Below are 23,326 nucleotides of genomic sequence, written 5' to 3'. Positions count from 1 at the left end.
CACACAGCAGAGGCTGACAAAATAGGCAAGGGAGGTACTGGATTGTGAAAAGAGGGAATGAACGCATGGTGGGAAACTTAAACATTGGGTATCTCTTTGCAGCCATGAGATTAACTATGGGAGAACACAACTGGACAAAATGTATTAATGTATAATTGTTCCCAGATGTGTCTCTCCTTCTACGGACCAAAGAGGACTCCAGTTTTGCCTATTCAACTTCTTTCTCTCTTTCACCCTCCAAGAGGGGTGGCAGAAATACCCTTTTGAAGATACTGTTGGGAGCTATCTTCTGAAGAGTTGAAAAGAAAGGAGTGTGAACAGTTACACTTTGTGAATAACACAGAAATAAAAATGAAGGAGAATTTTTTTTTTAAAGATTTTATTTATTTATTTGACAGAGTGAGAGATAGTGAGAGCAGGAACACAAGCAGGGGGAGTGGGAGAGGGAGAAGCAGACTTCCCGCCGAGCAGGGAGCCCAATGTGGGACTCGATCCCAGGACCCTGGGATCATGACCTGAGCCGAAGGCAGACGCTTAACGACTGAGCCACCCAGGCACCCAATGAAGGAGAATTTTGAGAAAGAATTGCTATAGTCTATGAGTCCCCTTTAGGATATCTGAAAAATTGAAATGGAAAACTTGTAATTTTGAAATTGTTTTTGGGTAACAAATTCTAGGTCTCAATTGACGTATCTGAGCCTGGACCACCTGGTTGATAACTATAAAAGGTACATGTGTTTAGACCATTTATATTAAACATAAATAAATGTAAGTCATAAAAAGCAAAAATTGTCAGATTAGATTTTTTTTAAAAGATCCAACTATAAACTGTCTAAAAGAAACCCACTTTAAAGATGAAGATATAGATAGACTAAAAGGACAATGATGGGAAGAGATATTGCATGCAAATAGTAATTAGAGAAAACTGGAGTGGCTATCCTGTCAGAAAAAGTAAATATCAGAGCAAGGAATATCAGCACAGATGAAGGGAGAACAATTCATAAGAGGATGTCAAACTCCTAAATGTGTATGCACTAATAACAATGCTTCAAAATACTTGAAGAAAAAAACTGAAGCAACCAAAAGGAAAAATAAACAAATCTAAAAATATAGTTGGTGGGACACCAGGCTGGCTCAGTAGGTAGACCAGGCAACTCTTGATCTCGGGGTCATGAGTTCAAGCCCCACATTGGACATAGAGCTTACTTTTAAATACATACATACATACATACATACATACATACATAAAATAGTTGGAGAATTCAAAACTCTTCTTTCAATAACTGATAAAACAAATAGACAAAAATCAGTGAGGTTATGGAAGACGTGAACACCACCATCACATTGAGGTAATTGACATTTATAGAACACTCCACTTAACCATACTCAAACACACATTCTTTTCAAGTGTACATGCAATATTTTCCAAGATAGAACATATTCAATGCCATAAACCAAGTCACAATATTTTAAAAGGATTGGATTCAGACACAGTATATTCTTTGACTGCAATAGAATTAAATTAGAAATCAAAACCAGAAAGGTATCTGAAAAAATCCACAAGTGTTTGAAAATTAAACAGCATACTTCCAAGTAACCCATTGTGAAAGAAGAAATCACAAGGGAAATTAGAAAATATTTTCAACTGAATGAAAATTAAAACACAACACATCAAACTTTGTGGGATGCAGCTAAAGCAATACTCAGGGAGAATTTTTGGCATTAAATGCATATATTAGAAAAGAAGAAGATACATGAAAAGATGCTGAATCTCACTAATCATTGGGAAATGCAAATTGAAACCACAATGAGGGGCACCTGGCTAACTCAATCGGTAGAGCATGTGACTCTTGATCTGGGGGTTGTAAGTTGGAGGCCCATGTTGAATATATTTAAAAATAAAATCTTTAAAAAAAAAACACACAATGAGATATCTCCTCACACCTGTTAAAATAGCTATCATCAAGACAAAAGAAAGTAAGTGTTGGTGAGGATGTGGAGAAAGGGAACCCCTGTGCACTGGTGGTGGGAATGTGAATTGGTTCAGCCACCATGGAAAACAGTATGGAGGTTCCTGAAAAACTTAAAAATACAACTACCACATGATTCAACAATCCTACTTCTGGGTATTTACCCGAAGGAAATGAAAACAAGAATTTAAAGAGGTATCTGCACTATTGAAGCATTATTTACAATAAGCAAAATATGGAAACAAGGGGCATCTGGGTGGCTCAGTCAGTTAGGCATCTGCCTTTGGCTTAGGCCATGATCTCGGGCTCCCTCTCAGTGGGGTGTCTGCTTTCCCTCTGCCCCTCCCCTTCTCTCGTGCGCACGCTGCCTCTCTCTCTCTCAAATAAATAAAAGCTTTTTTAAAAATGCCCAGGGTTATTAAAAATATATATATGGAAACAACCTAATCTATTGTCTGTCAAAGGATGAATGGATAAAGAAGTTGTGATACACATATGCGCACACACACACACACATGCATGCGCACACATGCATGTGTGTACACAGTGGAATATTATTCAGCCATGAGAAAGAAGGAAATCCTGCCATTCGCCACAACATGGATAGAGCTGGAGAAGGTTATGCTTAGTGAGATAAGCAAACAAAGAAAGACAGATACTGTATGATAGCACTTACACTTGGAATCTAAAAAAGCTGAATTTGTGGAAACAGAGGGTAAAATGGGGGTTACCAGGGGCTGGGGGTAGGGAAAATGGGGAGATGCTGACAAAGGTACAAACTTGCAACTAAAAGATGAATAAGTTCAGGAGATCTAATGCACAGCACGGTGATTACAGTCAACAATATTGCATTCCATACTTCGAAACTGCTAAAAGACTAAATGGTGGGCGCCTGGGTGGCTCAGTTGGTTAAGCAACTGCCTTCGGCTCAGGTCATGATCCTGGAGTCCCTGGATCGAGTCCCGCATTGGGCTCCCTGCTCGGCGGGGAGCCTGCTTCTCCCTCTGACCCTCCCCCCTCTCATGTGCTCTCTCTCTCTCATTCTCTCTGTCTCAAATAAATAAATAAAATCTTTAAAAAAATAAAATAAAATAAAATAAAATAAAAGACTAAATGGTCTCACCATAAAAAAGAAACAATCATTATGCGATGTGATAGAGGTGTTAGCTAAAGCTACGGTGGTGATCATACTGTGGTATATAAATGCATCAAATCAACACACTGTACACCTTAATCTTATACAATGCTGTAAATTAAATCTCAATTTAAAAAAAAGAGGAAAGGGGCGCCTGGGTGGCTCAGTTGGTTGGGCAACTGCCTTCAGCTCAGGTCATGATCCTGGAGTCCCGGGATCGAGTCCCGCATCAGGCTCCCTGCTCAGCAGGGGGTCTGCTTCTCTCTCTGACCCTCCTCCCTCTCATGCTCTCTCTCTCTCTCTCAATAAATAAATAAAAATCTTAAAAAAAAAAAAGAGGAAAGGTATAATTAAACCTTTCATCTCTGTGAAATAGAAGAGTTTATTTCTCATTAATGACTTTCTTTCCCTCTCTCTAGATAGCAGATGAGATGGAATACTGGGAAGATGTTTGGACTCCATGGTCAGACAAATCCAGGTTTAACTCCTGGCTCTGTTCTTTTTTTAACTGTGTCACACTGGGCCACTCATATTCTCTCAGCCTCAGATTCCTCCCTTGTGAAATTAAGTTAATAATGCCTACCATTCAGGAATGCCAAAAGGATTAACTGTGCCTTTGGCACCTAAAGTGTCACACAGGGGGCATTCATACTCATCCGTGTATCACTAACAGGGAAGGGCCAGTTGTAGGTTAGGGGACAGCAAATACCCAAAGACTTAAAGAGAAGCCACATGGGGAAAGTTGGAACCCTGACACTTAGACTCAGCTATCACATCTTTGTTGGAGAAACTCAAATTACTGAATCAAGACATAGAGCCCAAGTAATGAGATCATTTCTACCCTTGCACTTTTTTTGTGTAGTATCTGCCTTAACACAGGATCCTTGATACTTTCGTATGATTTTCTCTGAAAGGTTATCTTTTGGTTCCAATGTTGTTGACATCTCACATAGTCTGCAAGCCTCTCTTTTCTAAGAACTGCCCCTCCCCCATCCACACGGTGGTGGCGGTTATTATTATTATTATTATTATGATTTAACCCTTCTACAGCACTGCTCTAAGCACTTTATAAGTATTAACTGTCTTCATTCTCCAATACCTCTATGAGGTAGGCATTGTTATTATCCCCATTTACAGATAAAGAAACTGAGGCTTAGGAAAAAATCAAGGAAGTTGCCATGGATACATTCATGGTTCACAAACTTGCTAATCTCAGGATCACCTTAAAAATTACTGAGGATTGGGCACCTGGGTGGCTCAGTTGGTTAAGCGACTGCCTTCAGCTTAGGTCATGATCCCAGAGTCCCGCAATCGAGTCCCGCATCGGGCTCCCTGCTCAGCGGAGAGTCTGCTTCTCCCTCTGATCCTACCCCCTCTTGTGCTCTCTCTCTCTCAAATAAATAAATAAAATAAAATCTTTAAAAAAAATCACTGAGGATTCTTGGGCGCCTGGATGGCTTAAGTATCTGCCTTCAGCTCAGGTCATGATCCTGGGGTCCTGGGATCGAGTCCCGCATCAGGCTCCCTGCTCAGCGGGGAATCTGCTTCTCCCTCTCCCTCTGCTGCTCCCCCTGCTTCTGCTCTCTCGCTCTCACTCTCTCTCTCACATAAATAAATAAAATCTTTAAAAAATATAGTGTTAAGGGAAATCTTCAACTTTTCATGTTTTGTGGGCGCTGCTCCTGGGACCCCAGGGAAACTACACTTTAATTTTTACCAAGGTCAGAATGACTTCAAAGCATGAGATCCATTTCTGCCCCAAGCAAACATTGTACATGTGCTTTGTTAGCAAATAACCTAAAAGAAACAATTCAAGCTAAAGATAAGAGTAAAAATCTCCCTAAGTTCCCTTTCCATCCCTCCAAAGCCTATAACCTTGCACAAACTGAAAGCATAAGATAAAGTTTATAATTTTCTGAAATGTCCTTCATCCCGATGACTTGTAACTCTTGATGTAACAAAAAAACATATATAACCCTGTATTAAACATCCCTTCTCTGGAGCATTCTCTTACTTGTGAAGATTATGTATCCTGGGAAGCTATCCTCACTTGGGCTCGAATAAAACTCTCTTCCTTTTTTTAGGTTTTTTTTTTTTGGAAATTATAAAAGGTTTGTTCACTTTGCGTTGACAATAGCGAGAAGAGTGTCATTCTTTTACTTTTTAAAATCTCTTTAATGTCCGACTTGATAGAAGATTAGGCCACCTGATTCTCCCATCTGCTTTTGCATTCAATCTATTCTGATATCCCATGTCATGCAGCCTCTGGGAAATTCCCCTGTACACTCTTCAGAGAATGAGTGAAAAAGCCAAATATCTTAGTAGCATTATAAAAGTAATTTTTGTTTAATCGTTCTTAATGAAAATAATTTTGACATTGCGAGACCCCTAAAAGCGTCTGGGGACTCCTAAATCCCCATAGTTTGAACACTTGGTTACATAATGAATCCCATAAGAGCTTATTTAGTACAGCCTTGCCCCTTTTCCTGGCCTAAGTTTAAAGCTGGGTTCCTGACAAATGCCAGGCCGAAGAGCCCTTCTCCAGGGATGTTATGCTTGGGACCAGCAGGCTGGAACTCAAGACTGTTTTAGGCAACAGATGGTCTAACTTAGGAGCCATGTTTTGTTTTTGTTTTTGTTTTTGTTTCTACCTGTGGAGAAAGCCCTTCCATGGTGAGTTAATAATGAAGGCCAGCCACTGAAAGAAGCAGAGATAAGGGCCAGAAGGAACATTCAGACCATATTCGAATCGCTGGTTCTGACTGTTCCTAAAGCTAGGAGGAGTATCTTGTCCTTGAATTTTGGGCCACTCTTTTCTTTATGATGAATCCTGTTTTTGGCTTAAACTAGAGGGAGCTGGATTTCTATCGCTTGCAACCAAATGGGTCTTAATCAAGATCGTATTAGTCAAGGGGACGCCTGGATGGCTCAGTTGGTTGAACGTCTGTCTTCGGCTCAGGCCATGATCTCAGGGTTCACGTTGGGCTCCCTAATCAGCCAGGAGTCTGCTTCTCCCTCTGCCTCTGCTGCTCCCCCTTACTTGTGCTTGCTCTCTTTCTCTGTCAAATAAATAAAATCTTTAAAAAAAAAATCTTCTTTATGGGGCATTTGGGTGGCTCAGTCATTAAGCGTCTGCCTTCGGCTCAGGTCATGATCCCAGGGTCCTGGGATCGAGCCCCGCATCAGGCTCACTGCTCCTCGGGAAGCCTGCTTCTCCCTCTCCCATTCCCCCTGCTTGTGTCCCCCTCTCACTCTGTCTCTCTCTGTCAAATGAATAAATAAAATCTTTAAAAAAAAAAAATCTTTTTTTAAAAAACGGTATTAGTCAAGTCTTTTTTTTCTTCAGGTTTCTCCCCCCTTTTCTTAATTAAAAAGAGGTAACAAACGATGCTGAAGTAAGCTAAGAACAAGCTGGATAAGAAACAACTCTGGCTGAACCACTCCCAATCTTAAAAGTTTAGACCAGAATGCTGTTGATGTGAGAATTAAGCATTTTAGGTCTTCCTCTGTGACAAAAAAACTTTAAATTACTTTTGACAGCGTCAGTAAATCTGACTCCAAATTCAGCCACAACACAATTAAGCTCCTTGCCGCCTACCCCTACCCCAGGAGGTGGCACTTTTAGCTTCTCAAATTACAGTACAAACAACCTTCCTCCGTTTAATTTCTCCAAGTCACAAAAGACTGACACTGTTAACTCAAACCTCTACAATTTTCAATAAAGGGCTTAGTGGGCCCTGAATTCAATATATTCTCAGTGACCTACAATATGGCACCTTCCTGCTGCAATTGTATAAAAAGGCCTAATTAGAGCTGTAGCCTGGAGATCAGGCTTTTTGATTTTTGAGCTCTGTGTATACGATGAATAAGAAAGGCACACTCGCCCACTGACTTCTTTTTAATGTGATTTTTATAAATGTTCATGCTCTAAACAAACTGGTGTTTGGGTTCTAGAAAATTATATATAATGAATTAAGACTGTACTACCTCAGGTCCAAACATCTTGACTTCTCTACCTTCTAGAAAAACACCTTTAATTGCTATTCAAGGACCAAAGGTCTTTGCAGAATGCAGTGCGTCTCTCCGGGTCTATTTGTGTCTGTCTTTACAACTGCATGACCTTAAAGACAGAGAAACTCAAATAAGCAAGCAGCAAAAGCAGAAGAGTTGCAAAGGTGGGGGAAACATTCAGTGTTATGCAATTGGTAGCATCAGTAACATACTTTTGAATTGCCAGCATAATGCTAATGAGAGATCCAACAAAAGCCTCCATCCATTATTACAAAGAACCCTGAGAAAGAACTGCTCTATTCTTTTTAAAGAAAAATTACATGTGATGAACACTTTTTTAGTTTTCTTCTATCACCTTTTCGTTTTTAAATTTGATGTTCCTCTTCCTCTCCTGAACCACACGCAGAAACTCTTCAGTGGATTTGTTATGCTAGATGGAGAAACATTGGCAGTCGAAGCGAAAAGATCAAAGGTCAGACCTGAGCACTATCATTTACTAGCTGCAAAGTCTCAGACAAAATTGGTATAATAATAGTTCTCTTAGAATGTTGATATGGAGATTAAATGAAATAATACACGTTTCAGTTGAGATGACTTTGAATGAATGTTACAGAAAACCTAATAATAAAATTGGCTCGCGTAATTGCCAAGGCCAGAAGTAGGACTAGTTTCAGGTAAAGCCTGCTTAAGTATCTCTAATGATGTCACAAGGATGTTAGTTTTTCTTAAGGTACAAGTTAATATTACCTTAAGACAGGCTTCCCTCAGGGAGCAAGATGGTTGCAAAGAGCTCCTGGGGCTATATACTTTTTTAGTCATATTCAGTGGAAGAGGGGAAGACTCTTCCAGCATCTTCTGTGGAGGAAGAGATATTCTCTTCCAGAAGTCCTAGCAAACATTTCACCACATCCTGGTTCTTGAGGGGGTTCCTTATCTGGATTCCCCTGACCTAATTTTTAAAGTCAGGGGAATAGCTTTTGCTGAAAATTTTAAATCAGGCAACCAGGTATAAAGCATGGATTGATCCCACTCAGAACACTTGATTGGGAAAAATAAGGACGTTATGAAGAAAAAGGAAGGTGGGAAATGGATGTGAGACCATGACAATGTGTGAGAATGCACCCTGAAGTAGGATGCTGAGTAAACTGAGGTGAATTCCATCTCTAGGTTTCGTGAGGGAAATATATCCATCCAAAGGATTAAGGATTGGCTGTACCCTTGCCAATTAGACCTTCAGAATGTTCCACAGCATCTTCAATACTTGAGATTCTATCACCATTACTCACCCTTGCTTTTCCATATAGTTTAGGGTTTATATATCTCTAAACCAAATGGTTTAGCTTCACCTGTTCTTTTTTAAACACAATGTTAAGTTTTATTTTTTCATTTTTTCAGGTTTATTTATTTATTTAAGTAATCACTACACCCAACATAGGGCTTGAACTCACGACCCCGAGATCAAGAGTCACTTGCTCTTCCAACTGAGCCAGCCAGGTGCCCCAAGCTTTGCCTGTTTTTTAATTTTATAGAATTTAAGATGCCATTATTTAATGTCTCACTGAGAAAAAAGAAAATATCTTAACTATATCAGGACCCAGTGCTAAGAAGTCATCAATTGAAATTTGGTCAACAAATGTCAGCATTGTTAAAAAATGTAAAAAAAAAAATGTATCTTAGAAAGAATGGAATACAATAATACAATACATGGCATTATCTTGTGTGATCACTCCTGTGTCTTGCTTCTTTGGCTTAACATCATGTTTGTAAGATTCATCCATGTTTTTTATAGCTTAATTTCATGTAATGTATTAACATACTACATTTTTATCCCTGCTCTTATTTATGGATATTTAAATTGTTATCAGTTTTTGATTCATATAATCAATGCTGCTATGAACCTTCTTGTTCATAGCTCTTGTGTATACATGGGCATAAGTTTCTCTATATACCTAATGTTGGAATTGCTGAGCCATAGAACAAGCCAATTTTCATCTTTCCTGCCTAACGCCAAACTGCTTTTATAAATGGTTCTTCCTAGGGGTGCCTGGGTGGTACAGTCAGTTAAGCATCTGACTCTTGGTTTCGACTCAGGTTGTGATCTCAGGGTTGTGAGATCAAGCCCCGCACTGGGCTCCACACTCAGCCCAGAGTCTGCTTCGGTTTCTCTCTCCCTCACCCTCTGCCCCTCCCCCCCACTCTTTTCCTCAAATAAACAGATAAATTTTTTTAAAAAATGGTTCTTCCTCGGGGCACCTGGGTGGCTCAGTCGGTTAAGCGTCTGCCTTCGGCTCAGGTCATGATCCTGGGGTCCTGGGATCGAGCCCCACGTCCGGCTCCCTGCTCAGCAGAGAGCCTGCTTCTCCCTCTCCTTCTGCCTGCCACTCTGCCTACTTGTGCTTTCTCTCTCTATCTCTCTGTCAGATAAATAAATAAAATCTTTAAAAAAAAAAAAATGGTTCTTCCTATTCTCAGTCTCACCAGAAGTGTACAGGGTTCCTATTAACCTACATCCTCATCAGGACTTGAAATGGTCTTTTTTTTTTTTTTTTAATTTTTACCAATCTGATGAGTCAGTAATTTTATCTTATCGCAGCTCTAAGTTGTATTTCCTTTATACTAACATGATTGAACACCTTTTCGTTTGTATCATTTGGATTCCTCACAGGTTCAAATCTTTGGTCCATTTTTTTATTGGGATGCTTTCTTATCAAATTGTAGGAATTCTTTATATATTTTGGATATAAGCCTTTTTTGTTTTTATGTATTGCAAATATCTTTTCCTATCAGGTGGTTTGTCTTTTCACTCTCCTTATTGTGTACTTAATGAACTGAAGTTCATATTTTAAATGTAGTTGCATTCATGTGTAGGGGAGGCAAAAATTTACCTCTATCTCCTTAGAGATGGGACTGGCTGGGACTGAGAATTAAATCAATACAAACAGATTAACAAGAGAAAGGCATACCAATTTTTGCATGTACATGGGAATTGCCATAGGAGAGTGAAGACCCAAAGAAGCAGTTGGAGCAAAACACCTATATACTAAGCTGGACAAAGGTAGTAAATAGAGAAAATAGGACAATACAAAGTATCTTGAGTCAGAGCGGTTAATTGTAAAGTGACTAGGAAGATAAGGCTTAGTTGAACAGGATTTGTTTGTATACATTTCCCCTAATCTTTGACTCTCAAACTCTCTGTCTCTGGTGGTAAGAATATTTCTTTCTTCCTGGGATAGGCAAGACATCTTTCACATCTTTCAAGGTATCAGTCATTCTTCTGGGCACTTTGACACATGTGTTTTCATTTCACTTAATATTTTAGACTCCAGGAGATTCAGAAAAACACTTGGAAACAGAATCATTATATGCAAAGCATAAGGAGAAATAGAATTTTCCTTTTTATCATGATTTCAAAAACCCAGCTTCCTGGGGCGCCTGGGTGGCTCAGTCTGTTAAGTTTCCAACTCTTGATTTCAGCTCAGGTCATGATATCAGGGTCATGAGATTGAGCCCCGACTCAGGCTCTACACTGAGCATGGAGCCTGCTTAGAATTCTCTCTCTTCTTCTCCCTTGTACCTCCCCTCACTTGTTTGCTCTTTCTCACCCTCTCAAAAAACAAACAAAAAACACAGCTTCCATACTGTATTCCAGAATGGAGCCTAGGGAGGGATTTCAGTGGATGGTTATGTATGATAGAAAAAGGAAGGAACAGAATGGAGTAGCAGAAAACGGTATACACAGTTAATGAAAGGAATGACTCAGGTTTTCAGCATAGGTGTCCAGGTGGATCGGGTGGATGGGGTACCATTTGCGGATGGAGGGAGCAGAAGGAGGAACAGAACACAAATTCAGGACTCTTGATTCCAAGTGACAGAATCCCACTGTTTTTACCCACTCCCAACCAGTTTAAGATTTTAAAAGGGGGGAAGTAAGGGCAACTTAATGGCTCATCAACACAAGAAAACCAAGGGTGGATTTGTTTAGGGCACAGCCATGCCCCAAAGTTCAAATGATGTCATGGCTTCCCCTTCTATAAGCTCTCTGTTTCTGCTTGTGGTGTTCATTCCTACTGCTCTTGGCTTTCTCCTCAGAGCTGAAGAAGAAAATCTACATTGTCCTCTAAAGTCATAATCCCAGAGATATAGATTAAGAGGAAACATATCCTAGGATAGCCTGGCAGAAATTTCCAGAAACAACTTTGATTGGCCTGGTTTGTGTCAGATGTCCACCTAGATCCGTATGACTCTAGGACCCATTCTGTTCACCACTACTGAATATTATCTTAGCACTAGCCATTTTTCCCCCAGTCTGTCTTCCTATTTAGACTCTAAACTCCTCAAGGGCAAAGAATCACTTATTTTTTTAGCCTGAGCATGGGCACTGTGCTTGGCACGTGGTATTGGAGGCTTTAAAAAATGTGTTGGACTAAAACTAGACACATCTAAACTCTGATGGATGTGTAAACTGAGTTACTTCAGTATCTTGAAAGTGTAGCTAAGTGGTATGATAAGAAACCACAAGGTGGATGAATTAAAGGGTGGAAAACATCATGGAACACTTATGCTTGGATTTTGTGAGGGCGAATCATACCCAACTGGTCTACTAGAGTTCTCTGAATGTGCAGAGGGACAAAAGGACAAGGTAGAACAGCAGACCTTACTTGGTGTTTCAAAACGCCTTTGATAGGGGCACCTGGGTGGCTCAGTCGGTTAAGCATCTGACTCTTGATTTCGGCTCAGACCATGATCTCTGGGTGGTGAGATCCAGCCCTGCCTCTGCTCCGTGCTGGCTGTGGAGCTTGCTTGAGATTCTCTCTCTCCCTCTCCCTCGGCCCATCTCCCTTAAAAACAAAACCAAAAAGCCTTTGATAGAATTTTAGATTTCTATTGTTGTTGGTTTTGTTTTAATTTTGTTTTTTAAATTGTGTCTAGGAAACAGAACCAAAGTCAAGTAAGGAGGGTCAGGAATAAGTGAGAAAGTGTAATGATGGGGACGGATCTTTTTTAATGAATTATCAAGAAGGGGTATGGACAATAGAATTTTTAGTTTGCATGTAACAATTCTTTCAGTTAATGCAATACTTAGTTGATTAAGACAAAGATAAATGAATGGGAACTACCTTGCAACAGAGCCCCCCCCTTATCGTTCCAGAGTCAGGCAGGGTATGTCAAGGGTCTGCAGGTCCCCGCTCCATTTTTTCTTTGGTGATGAGCTCTCTAGCCATACTTGCTCTTTTACCTTTAAGGTTAAAGAAGAGGATAAGGTGGGGCACGTGTTGGCTTTGACCATGCTTTGCTTCATGGAGCAGGCCAAAAATAAGTGTGATGTGGTAGACAGAACTCGTGGCCTGGAACCATGACCACTGGGAGACTGCAGTCCCTGTGACCAACCTCAAGTTGTCCTGCCAACTCATGCTCAGTTTGGTTGACTTTCAGCTCCAGCCACCTGTAACCTTCCTTCTGAAATCTGATTCTGGTCCTGTGTGGATCACCCGGCAGCACCAGATTATTGCTGTAAGCAATGACGTTTCTGAGGAAGAGAGCAAAGAAGAGGGGAGTGAGGAGGTGGAAGCTGAGTTGCACCCCATTTTGCCTGCCAAGAAATGGGGACAAGCCCTAAGTCCTCTTTGGTCAGCTAGCTGCCTGCCACATATGCTATGGACCAGATTCCTGTGCAAGTTTCAGTAATTTTAAATGGGTCTTCTCCATTGAAGAGGAGGGTTGGGGGGGCCCTCAGGAGCGAAGGGGGCCCCATTCTCCATAGCACCCTAGTGTTCTTCTAATCCTATACCATGCCTGGCGCTTCCCTTTTCTCCAGGAGTGGGAGGAACCCTGAACTTCTATTCTGACCCTCTCCCCCCATTTGCTATGAGGTTGAAAGTCAGCATCTGAAGCTCAGGATTACACATTTTTAACACTTTTTACATTTTTGGATAAAGGTTGGAAGGATGCCAAAAAAAAAAAAAAACAACCAAAAAACCCAAATTCTCCAACCACATATGAAATGCTTGGATAAAATAATAAAGGACCAAGAGATGATGAAAAACATCACAAAATGCGAAATTGCTCTTATTCTTGTAAGCTTAGAGGTGGTTTGAGAACAACAGAAAGACTCGCTGTGACTTGGAAAACTTGCTTCGCAAAGGGTGGGTGGGGACTGAAAATGAAAATACTTTCAAGAGGATTTTAAATAAATTCCCAGAGGACAAGTACATCGGGTATTTCTAAGCCCTACCTGAGAACTGTGAGGGGTGATGTGCCTGGCGACCAGGGTCAGAATGTCTGGACTTCTAGTCTGGGCTTGCTCACGCCTACTTATTAATGCTGCGTGTGTGCCCCAGGGCAGACCACTGAGGATTTCCGAGACTATTTCTTAGCTGTAAAACGACTATAACCGTAATACCTGTCCCGACTACTTCAAAGGGTGGCTTGGTGTTCAAACGAAGCCATGTATTTAACGGTGTTTTAAGCACTATAAGATGTTTAATAAATACAAGGTGTTTTTGTCATGGCATCGCTGGAATTATTGCAAACTCCCAGACAAGGGGCATCCAGGGAAGGGCGATTTGGCTCATCCAAGCAGAGATCATGCGCTTTCATCAATTCTTGTCCCTCATTTACGGAGACATTTTGTTGAGGAAAACTTTTCCGTGTCTTTGAGATTTTTGTTTTAAACCTGCTATGGCAAGTAGCAAGGTGCTGTCTGTAAAAGCACCACGCAGACAGAGGTGAAGATAAACTGCCTAGAAGCCGCCGAAACGCCAAGATTGTCAGAAAGGAGTTTTCCGCGGAAGCGCTGCCTTCTCTGCCAAGAATGCAAGATGTGCGATCGATCAGGATGCCGGCCGCCAAATGGCAGCATGAATTGGGTAGAACTGATCGTCCAGTAACGTAGTTATTATAATTCCGTTCTGATACATTTAATGATTTGTCACAATTCCCCGAAGGAAGCAGGATGCCGCAACGAGCTTCAAACTCCGGACGTCCCGCGCTGCGCTCCCCAGCGTGGAGAAGGAATAATGCGCGCGCACTCGGCTTCGACCGCTGCCGGGGCCCACGATCCGCCTCTCCGGCCCGGCCCGGCCCGGCGCGCGAGCGCGCGCGCCGCGAGCCCACGTGACCGCAGGCGCGGCGGCGACGGCGGGGGCGGGGGCGGGCGGGAGCTAGGGCCGGCTCCGCAGCGCCGCGCAGGCGCCCCAGGGCCGCGCCGAGCCGAGCCCCTCCTGCTCCCTCTAGGAGTCAAAATGGCGGCGAGGGGAACCTGGAGCAGCCCCGGAGCCTGAACCACTGACAGGAGCGGAGAGGGCGGCGGCGGCGGCGGCAGGAGGAGGATGGCCGGGGGTGCTGGCGCCGGTGCGGACGGCGGTGCTGGTGGCGGCGGCGGGGGCGACGGCCGCGGTCCCAGCGGCGGCAGCAGCAGCAGCGGCGGGAGGAACCTCCGGGGTGAGTGTCCCTCGGTGTCTCTGAGGCTGGGAGCCGAGGCTGTGCCCGGCGCCTCGCGGGGCGTCCCGGCAAGGAAGGGGCTGTGCCTAGGAGGTGGGGGCGCCGGGCTGGGGCTGGGCCGCCGCGGGGGGCGCCAGGCCGCCGGCGGGGAGAGGGCAGTCGTCGGTCTGGGGCTGAGGCGGCGGCGGCGAACTGACCGGTGCCCGTGCGCTCTCAGGGGCAGACTGGGCTGTGCGCCGTCGTCCCGGGGGCAGAGGCGCGAGGTGTGGCGCTCGGGGCGGGGAGAGCAGCCCGAGGTGGCCGCGACGGCGGCCTGGCCGGCTCCGGGTTCCAAGGGGCGGGACCCGCCGCTCCCAGGACGCCGGGAAACCGCTCCCGAGACTCGGACGCGTTTTACCCGGCTGCGGGGCTGCGACCGCCCCGGGGTGGGCGTGAGAGCGGCCGGCAGGAATAGGGGAGGGAACAGGCCTGCGGACGGCTGCGCCCGGGGAGGAGAGAAGTTAGATCGTCCGGGTAAGTTACTGTTCCGGGATCAAACTGGAATTGCGTTTTGACAGGTTGGGAGGAAGACAATACCTGGTGTTTGATAAAGGAGTCTGTGCTTGGAGTACTTGAATGGCTAAAAGCGTGCATTTTCAGTGCCTTATCATTTGCACAGCTGTTTACTAGCCTTACCCCGAGGATGAGAACTTTCTCACCGTCCTTTTGGAGAAGCTCTGGGGAGTGTTGTTTCTGCTTTGAACTACAATAGCACCCCTTCACATGCCAGCACAGATAATACTCTGGATTAGGCCTAATTTACAGAAGCAGTCTTGGTTATCTTCACCAGAGAAATGTTCCTTCTGCCAAAACATCTTATTGTCATGAGAAAATAGGCATTTTTACAGAATTACTTACTTTTTTTTCAACTAACAGAATCTTTTGTCTCTGAATGGCATCTATTTCTTTTAGATTGTTGAAATACATTACTTTCTTCCGGAAATGTGGAAGAAAGATTTGAAATAGCAAGAATCAGACATGTTAATAGAAGCTGTGATTAAACTTGTCCTGGAATTTTGGAGTCAGAAAAACCTTTAGAGATCTGGTGTGACTTGTTTTAAAGCTGAGAGACTAGGCCCAGGGAGATGAGTGACTTGCTGTGGGTCCTACAACTGGCTGGGGATTGGGCCAAAACTAGGATCTGGGCCTCCCTACGCCCCCGTTGAGAGAGCTCTTCTCACTACACTCCTGAGCCTGTTACTCCTCACTGATGCATTCTTCACCAATACTGGTTCCCATCCCTAGGTCTTTGTGCAGTAAAGTTGAAAGCAGAAATGAGAAAGCGCCTCACTCTCATTCTGACAGCTACCCTCAGTTACCACAAGTAACTGATGAGATTGTTTTCCCTAACCCGAATTTAATAAAACTGACATTTCACTTTGAGTTTTCATAGGCCTATAACTATATTTTCACCCAGTTATAGGCATGGCTCATTCTTGCATGCATTCAGTAAAACCCATACGTAAGTCAATATTCTGTCCCACAAAGCCTAACTATTCTACTGTTCTGTGCCCCAATACCAGCATTTAAACAAGTTTTGTATGAGAGTCTGATTTTAAGATTTAAAACACCCGTGTTTGCTAGGTTATACCGCCTAGTTTCCATGTATTTTCTTATTGAATTACAGCAGTTTTCTTTGTTGTGTGTCACAGATTAACCTTCAGAAATGCAATAATGTCAAATGATTCTGATCATGTTCTAGTCAGTGAAACGCACATGTCAAAGTTGTACTTTCTGTTCAGTTACCCTGGTGATTATTGAAAATCTGCTTTGCGTTTTGCATTATATTAGTTGTGAGAGGAGAAAAAAAAGAAGTGTAATATATAGACTTTGCCCTCAGGAAAGATAAGATGTACCCTTATGAGTCTAGGAGACAATCTAGTACATTCTATTAATACAAAGAATACTGTAGGTGTTCTGGTTAGAGGGAGATGAGCGAGGCCTCAGGAGTCTAGAGAACTTCCTGGAACACTTGGGACTTGAGCTAGCCTATGAGGGTTTAGATTTACAGAGATACTGGAGCAGTTACTCTGTGAGGGAAAAGCGAGAATATGATGTAGAGATTAGCTTTGGGGGAGGGGAATGGAGGGAAATTAGGATGAGCTGGCAGCTGGATTTGGGAAACTAAAAGGAAAAAAAATCGCACAGTTGGAAGGATATCTGGAAGGGTTTGAGTACTAGATTGAGGAGATTTGGATTTTCTTTCTTTTTTTTTTTTTAAAGATTTTATTTATTTATTTGACAGAGAGAGACACAGCAAGAGAGGGAACACAAGCAGGGGGACTGGGAGAGGGAGAAGCAGGCTTCCTGCTGAGCAGGGAGCCCAGTGTGGGGCTCGATCCCAGGGATCTGGGATCGTAACCTGAGCCCAAGGCAGACACTTAATGACTGAGCCATCCAGGCGCCCCAAGGAGATTTGGATTTTCATCTTCTTGGGCAAGATATGGGGAGCCTTTGTAAGGTTGGAAGCCAGATATTAGTATGACAAACCAGCAAGATGAACCTGTCAGTGATCTACAGGTTGAGTTCGAATGAGGAGAGAATGGAATGAACCAGCAATGACAGTAGCCGTTGCAGTTACCTAAATAGGAAGAGATGAGAACCTAGGCTAGGATAGAGTCCGTAGGAAGGATGCATGGCAGGTGTTGTTTTTGTTTTTATTGTGGTAAAATGTACATAAACATAAAATTTGACATTTTAACCAGTTTTAAGTGTATAGTTCTGTGGCATTAAGTACATCCACATTGTTGTGCAACCATCACCACCTCCCATCCCCAGAACTCTTCATTTCTCCCCCCTGAAACTCTATACCTGTTAAATACTAACTCCCCATTTCCCTTACCCCCAACCCCCTGGCAACCATTATCTACTTTTTGTCTGTATAAATTTGACTACTCTAGGTACCTCATGTAAGTGGAATCATACAGTATTTATCCTTTTGTGACTGGCATGATGTTTTTAAGGTTCATTCATGTTGTAGCATCTGTCAGAATTTCCTTCATTCTTAAGGCTGAGTAGTATTTCATTGTATGTATGTACATCCATTTTTGTTCATTTATCTGTCAGTGGATACTTGGTTTGCTTCCACCTTTTGGCTGTTATGAATAATGTTGCTATGAATATGAGTGTACAAATGTCTGAGTCTGTGCTTTCATTTCTTTGGGGTATATACCCCCCAAATTTTACATTCCCACCAGCAATGCACAAAGGCTCCAATTTCTCCACATTCTCACCAACACTTGTTGTTTTCTGTTATTTTGGTAATAGCCATTCAAATGGGTGTAAAGTAGTTTATCATTGTAGTTTTTTTTTTAAGTAATTTCTACACTCAACATGGGGCTCAAACTCACAACTACGACCACGAGTCACATGCTCCACCAACTGAACCAGCCAGGTGCCCCCATTTTAGTTTTGATTTGTATTTCCCTAATGTTTAATGATCTCTTCTTGTGCTTATCAGCCTTTTGTATATGTTCTTTGGAGAAATATCTATTGTGCTTGTTTCGGCAGCACATATACTAAAATTGGAATGATACAGAGATTAGCATGACTCCTGCACAAGGAAGACATGCAAATTCATGAAGCATTTGGACTGTTGTGTGTCTTGGTCACTTCATTGTGCACAGGACTTGCACAAATACATGAAATGATTAAACAAACAAACACTTCAAGGATCTGATTACTGGTGACTGAGGGCAGCATATTTTCCAGGTTCTTCAAATACTCAGTAGCCATTAATTATTTGATGTCTCATGCCATATTGTAACAGTCTTACTAAATTTTCTACTTTCAAAAAAAAAAAACCTATTAAGTTCTTTTTTTTTTTTTTAAGATTTATTTATTTATTTGACAGAGAGAGCACAAGCAGGGGGAGCGGCAGAGGGAGAGGGAGAAGCAGGCTCCCCGCCAAGCAGGGAGCCCAATGCAGGGCCATGCAGGGCTGGATCCCAGGACCCTGGGTTCATGAACTGAGCCAGATGCAGACGCTTAACCAGCTGAGCCACCCAGACACCCTGCTATTAAGTTCTTTTACCATTTTTTAATCTAGTTGTTTGCTTTTTTGTTGAGTTGTAGGAATTCTTTATATATTCTGGATATCAATCCCTTATCAGATATAGGATTTGCAAATATATCTGCCATTCCACGCATACCTTTTCACTCTGTTGAGTGGCCTTTGATGCATTTTGGTGAAGTCCAACTTACATAGTTTTTTTGTTGTTGTTGCTTATGTTTTGGTGTTATATCCAAGAAATCATTGCCGAATCCAAAGTTATGAAGCTTTCCCCCTAAAAAACTCTTACGTTTAGGTCCTTGCATGCAAATATCCAGTTTTCCCAGCACCATTTGTTGAAAAGACTGTGTTTTTCCATTGAATGGTTTTGGCATCCTTACTGAAAATGACTTGATTATACCATGCAAGGGTTTATTTCTGAACTCTCTATTCTGTAGGTCTGTGAGTCTGTCTTTATGCCAGTATCACATTGTTTTGATTACTGTAGCTTTATAGTAATTTTTGAAATCTGGAAGTGTGAGACCTCCAACGTTGTTCTAAATCAAGATTGTTTTGGCTGTTTGTGGTCCTTTGAGATTCCAAATGAATTCCAGGGTGGATTTTTCAGGTTTTGCGGGGGGGGGGGGGGGGGGGGGGGAGCCATTGGGATTTTTTTAATAGGGATTGCATTGAATTTATAGATTGAAGCAGTATTGACATATTAGGTCTTACAGTCCATAAACACCAGATATCTTTCAATTTATTTGTATCTTTAATTTCTTCCCAGAACATTTTGTGGTTTTCAGTGTAAAAATCTTTCATCTACTTGGTTAAGTTTATTCCTAAGTATTTTATTTTTTTGATACTATCACAAATAGGATTGATCTCTTAATTTCCTTTTTGGATTATTCATTGTTAATGTACACAGCTCATTTTTGTGTGTTAACTTTTAATCCTGCAGCTTTACTGAAAGCATTTATTCTAACAGATGTGTGTTTGTGTGTGTGTGTATGTAATCTAGAATTTTCTACACATAAGATAATGTCTTTGAACAAAAATAATTTTACTTCTTCCTTCCAATTAGAATGCCTTTTATTTCTTTTTCCTGCCTAATTGTTCTGGCTAGGACTTCCATAACTATATTGAATACAAGTGGTGAAAATATACATCCTTGTCTTGTCCTGATCTTAGAGGAAAAACTTTCAATCTGTGACCATTCAGTATGATGATAGCTGTGGGTTTTCCTTTATTATGTTGAAATAGTTTCCTTATATTCCTGATTAGCTGAGTGTTTTAGCAGGTATGTTTTTATGAAGGAGAAAAAAACTCAGTTGTGGGTGCTGAGAGTGTCTCTAGCCTGGTGACAGAGAAAATTCTGCTGTCATCGGCAAAATAACATGTTAATGCCCAGTTGATGTTTTAGGCATCATCTGTGTACATTTGCAGTCATGTTTTGGCTGAAGAAAAATAGTACTGTAGTTAATTCAGTAGGGAAGACTGACACTAATCAAAATAATCATACAAATATATGCCTGAATAACTATAGTATGATTTGTTCACAGCTGTATTCCCAGCATTTAACATAGTGCCAGGCACACAGGTGCTCCCTATAGTTATTCATTGAGTTCAGAAGCAGACTTAAGATTTAAGCCAATAAACTAAAAACTATATTTTTGCTTATAATTTTTTAATGGAAAACATTTATTTTTATTTTAAACCATCTTCCCTGTTAATCCAGTCTCGGTACATTGGTAACCAAACAAAATCAGACTTCACCACTGTAAAAAGAAACAGGCAAGTGACTTTTTCTAAAACAAGTGTCTTTAAAAGTGAGGCAACATCTTTCAAATTGATGATAGTGGAAGTTGGTTATCAGAATCCAAAATTTCAAAGGGAGGCATAACTTAGAAGAAATTTTTCAGGTGCCTGTTGGCTCCAGATTTATAATGCATTTCAAATATTCAGTACCTAGTTTATTTGCAAAAGAAATTCAAAATTCTTTTAATGCAAACTGCAGTGGTTTTTAGAATCCTTTGACAGTCTGTAAATTTGACATTACAAATTGAGTTTTCACAACATCCTCACTATCTCAAATAACATAGAAACTTCAAAAATGTATAATGTACTGCTAAGTAAATTGATATTGAATCCATGTAGTGAACATTATGTTAAGGTTGGAATAAATAGGAATCACTAGAGCATCCTTTACATCACAGGATTCAAAAACGTTTTTTGAGCATTGTTGGGAGTTTTTAGATAGAACATTGGACTGAGAATCAAACCTCTGTTCAGATTCTGACTACTGCTTATAGATTTGTGATTTTAAGCAAGCCATTTAACCTGTCTGGGGCTTAATTTTCCTCCTGTGTGTGTGTGTGTTTCATAGAAATATACAATGTTTTACAAAGCAGCTTTGCCATCCTGTGTTTGCTATTCAATTCTTTCCCTTCCTGTCACCACTTTCTTACCAGTGAACTGTTTATTGAACAGCCTACCAACGTCTCTGCCATTTGTTCTTCCACTCTTCCGTTCCTTTTCTATTCTCTATATTGCTGCCACATTTGTTTCTTAAAAAATTCAGGCATGTTATCTCCCTACTTAAAAAACCTGTGTTAACTTCTCATTGCTTATAGGATAAAGTCCAAACTCACGAGAGTTTGTAGACCATGTCCAACCTTAGATTTCCCATCACTCCAGCCATACCAAGCTGTTTCTTGTTTCCTGTGCTTCTGTTTTTCATGTGTTTATCCCAGTGCTTGGAGTTCTTTCTTTTTGTTATCCAGGAGACTCTGAGAAGATGATTCATCACCAACTCCAGGGGTAGATTCTGATTACTCCAAGCCAGTCAGCTCAAGGCATTTCCCTGTAAACTGTTATTTGTCCCAGTCAGATTAAAGGGAAGGAGACATTCTGTTTCTGGGGGAGAGGACTTTTTCCCTTATTGTATATAAACAAGAGAATAGATGACCCCAGTTGCCACTGGCAGCTGTCTTGTGACCACAAGGGATGATGAAGCATGCCTGGAAGATGGTAGATCAGAGAAAATGAACGTAGGTCCGTGATAACATCATTTTAGACATACTGTACTGGGGCCTGGGGCTTTCCCTTCCATGGGATTTCTCCACCTGACAGATAAATTCCTTATTGTTTTAGACATACTGTACTGGGGCCTGGGGCTTTCCCTTCCATGGGATTTCTCCACCTGACAGATAAATTCCTTATTGTTGAAGCCATTTCTTTGGAGTTATTAGCCATCAAAAATCTCCTTATTCATGCAGTCATGTTTGTTCTTCAAGACCCAGTTCAAATATGACCTTTACCAGTAGTCGTGCACTCACTCACTTAGTACTTTGGCCCACTCTTCCAGCCCTGTTGCACTCTACTGTAATCCCCCACTTGCTTGTATGTCTGACTCCTCCACATAACTCCCTGTACTTTGAGCCAAAGCCTACAGGATGGAGCACAGTGTCTGCTACATTATAGATACTCAGCAATGAGTTGTTAGTTTGAAATAATAACATGAAAAAGGGTTTTGTAAATAATTTTTAAATAAACATGAGGTATGTTACTGTCTTTAAACTAAAGGGAAATGGAGAATTCAGTTAGACTAGATATACAAAGTGTTCTTTGCTTGTCCTTAATTATTTTCTAAAAATGTTCACTTAGATAAAAAGTTTGACAGTCTCCTCTGGCCACAGTCCCTTAAATTTTATGAAAAGTCTTACTAATGTTGGAGTCCTGGAAGGAGCAATAATGAATTGTGTTGTTACTGTGCAATTTCCTTCCTTCCTTCCTTCTTTAGGAGACTTGAATTCCAGAACTTCAAGTATAATATGTGTATTTTTTACCAATATTTTGAAAGTATATTCAGGTCTGTTTTATCTTGGATTTATTTGTGAAGTGTTCTTTAGAGAAAAATTCCATAATGTGCTTCATAAGACCTAATTATTCTTGTCTTCAGACTTTCCCAAAATATTTCTTGCTTGCTTGAGACTATACATGAGAATTTTCTGGTAAGCAAAAAAAGCTTTGTGGCAGAACTAGATGAATTGTAGCAAATGTTAGTAATAGCTTATGACAGAGAAATCTCATTATAGCCTTAATTACAAAGTCATAGTTCTGTCACATGCTTCAACAATAAAGTCTGACAGAAGAGGAAGGATGGGAAAGGAGAGTTAAAATTCCTGTCTCAGTATACTTCACCATTTGTTGGCTTGAGTCAAATAAATTAACTTCACCATAGTAATTTGTAGTTACAGTAGGCCCCCCCTCCACCTTGTCCACAGGGGATATGTTCCCAGACCCTTAGTGGATGTCTGAAAGTGCAGATAGAACTGAACCATATATATACTAAGTTTTTTCCTATATATATACATACCTGGGATGAAGTTTAATTTATGAATTAGGCACACTAAGAGACGAACAACAATACTTCTTGGCCAAAAGGCCAAGAAGTGATCAACAACAATAATAATAGAACAGTTTTAACAATATAATGTAATAAAAGTTATGTGAATGTGGTCCCTCCCTCTCAAAATATCTTACTGTACTGTGCTAACCCTTCTTGTGATGATGTGAGATGATAAAATAAATGCCTGTGTGATGAGATGAAGTGAGGTGAGTGACCATAGGCATTGTGACGCAGCATTAAGCTACTGTTTACCTTCTGACAGTACACACTGCGGAAGGTGAACATGGATAAGGGGAGACGACTATAGCTATGCTTAAAAATTATTTTTA

The 23,326-nt window shown here is 41.3% G+C and overlaps 2 protein-coding genes and 1 non-coding gene across 4 annotated transcripts in view; 2 read left to right on the top strand and 1 right to left on the bottom strand.

Annotated features, from left to right (window-relative positions):
* Positions 1-12,098: 12,098 nt before the first annotated feature.
* On the bottom strand, positions 12,099-18,778 carry LOC144378904 (uncharacterized). The gene is made up of 3 exons (XM_078054337.1): positions 18,747-18,778; positions 13,517-15,077; positions 12,099-12,643 (listed from the first exon to the last, which is right to left on the bottom strand). Exons 1-2 carry the CDS (start codon positions 18,776-18,778, stop codon positions 14,084-14,086), a joined length of 1,026 nt encoding a protein of 341 aa, XP_077910463.1. The 3' UTR covers positions 12,099-12,643; positions 13,517-14,083.
* The window catches only part of BTBD7 (BTB domain containing 7), an 81,353-nt gene continuing 72,453 nt past the window's right edge, over positions 14,427-23,326 (top strand). For both annotated transcript variants that reach the window (XM_036071586.2, XM_078054131.1), the window contains exon 1: positions 14,427-14,556. The gene's annotated coding sequence lies outside the window, so the exon portion shown is untranslated. The remainder of the gene's footprint in view (positions 14,557-23,326) is intronic.
* On the top strand, positions 18,090-18,193 carry LOC118522520 (U6 spliceosomal RNA). The gene has a single exon (XR_004910664.1). It is a non-coding gene; the product is annotated as a U6 spliceosomal RNA (small nuclear RNA).

The sequence above is a fragment of the Halichoerus grypus genome, chromosome 8 (assembly GCF_964656455.1).
Source record: "Halichoerus grypus chromosome 8, mHalGry1.hap1.1, whole genome shotgun sequence".
NCBI classification, from domain to species: domain Eukaryota; kingdom Metazoa; phylum Chordata; class Mammalia; order Carnivora; family Phocidae; genus Halichoerus; species Halichoerus grypus.
Note: the sequence above shows the minus strand (reverse complement) of the source record. Positions and strands in the feature narration are given on the sequence as shown.

Bases quoted from the DNA above. Each gene is read 5' to 3' on its own strand.
- LOC144378904 (XM_078054337.1), bottom strand. From the start codon at position 18,778: ATGCATCAAAGGCCACTCAACAGAGTGAAAAG. The intron at 15,078-18,746 runs GTATGCGTGGAA...ATCCCGGAACAG, and splicing joins CCACTCAACAGAGTGAAAAG to TAACTTACCCGGACGATCTA.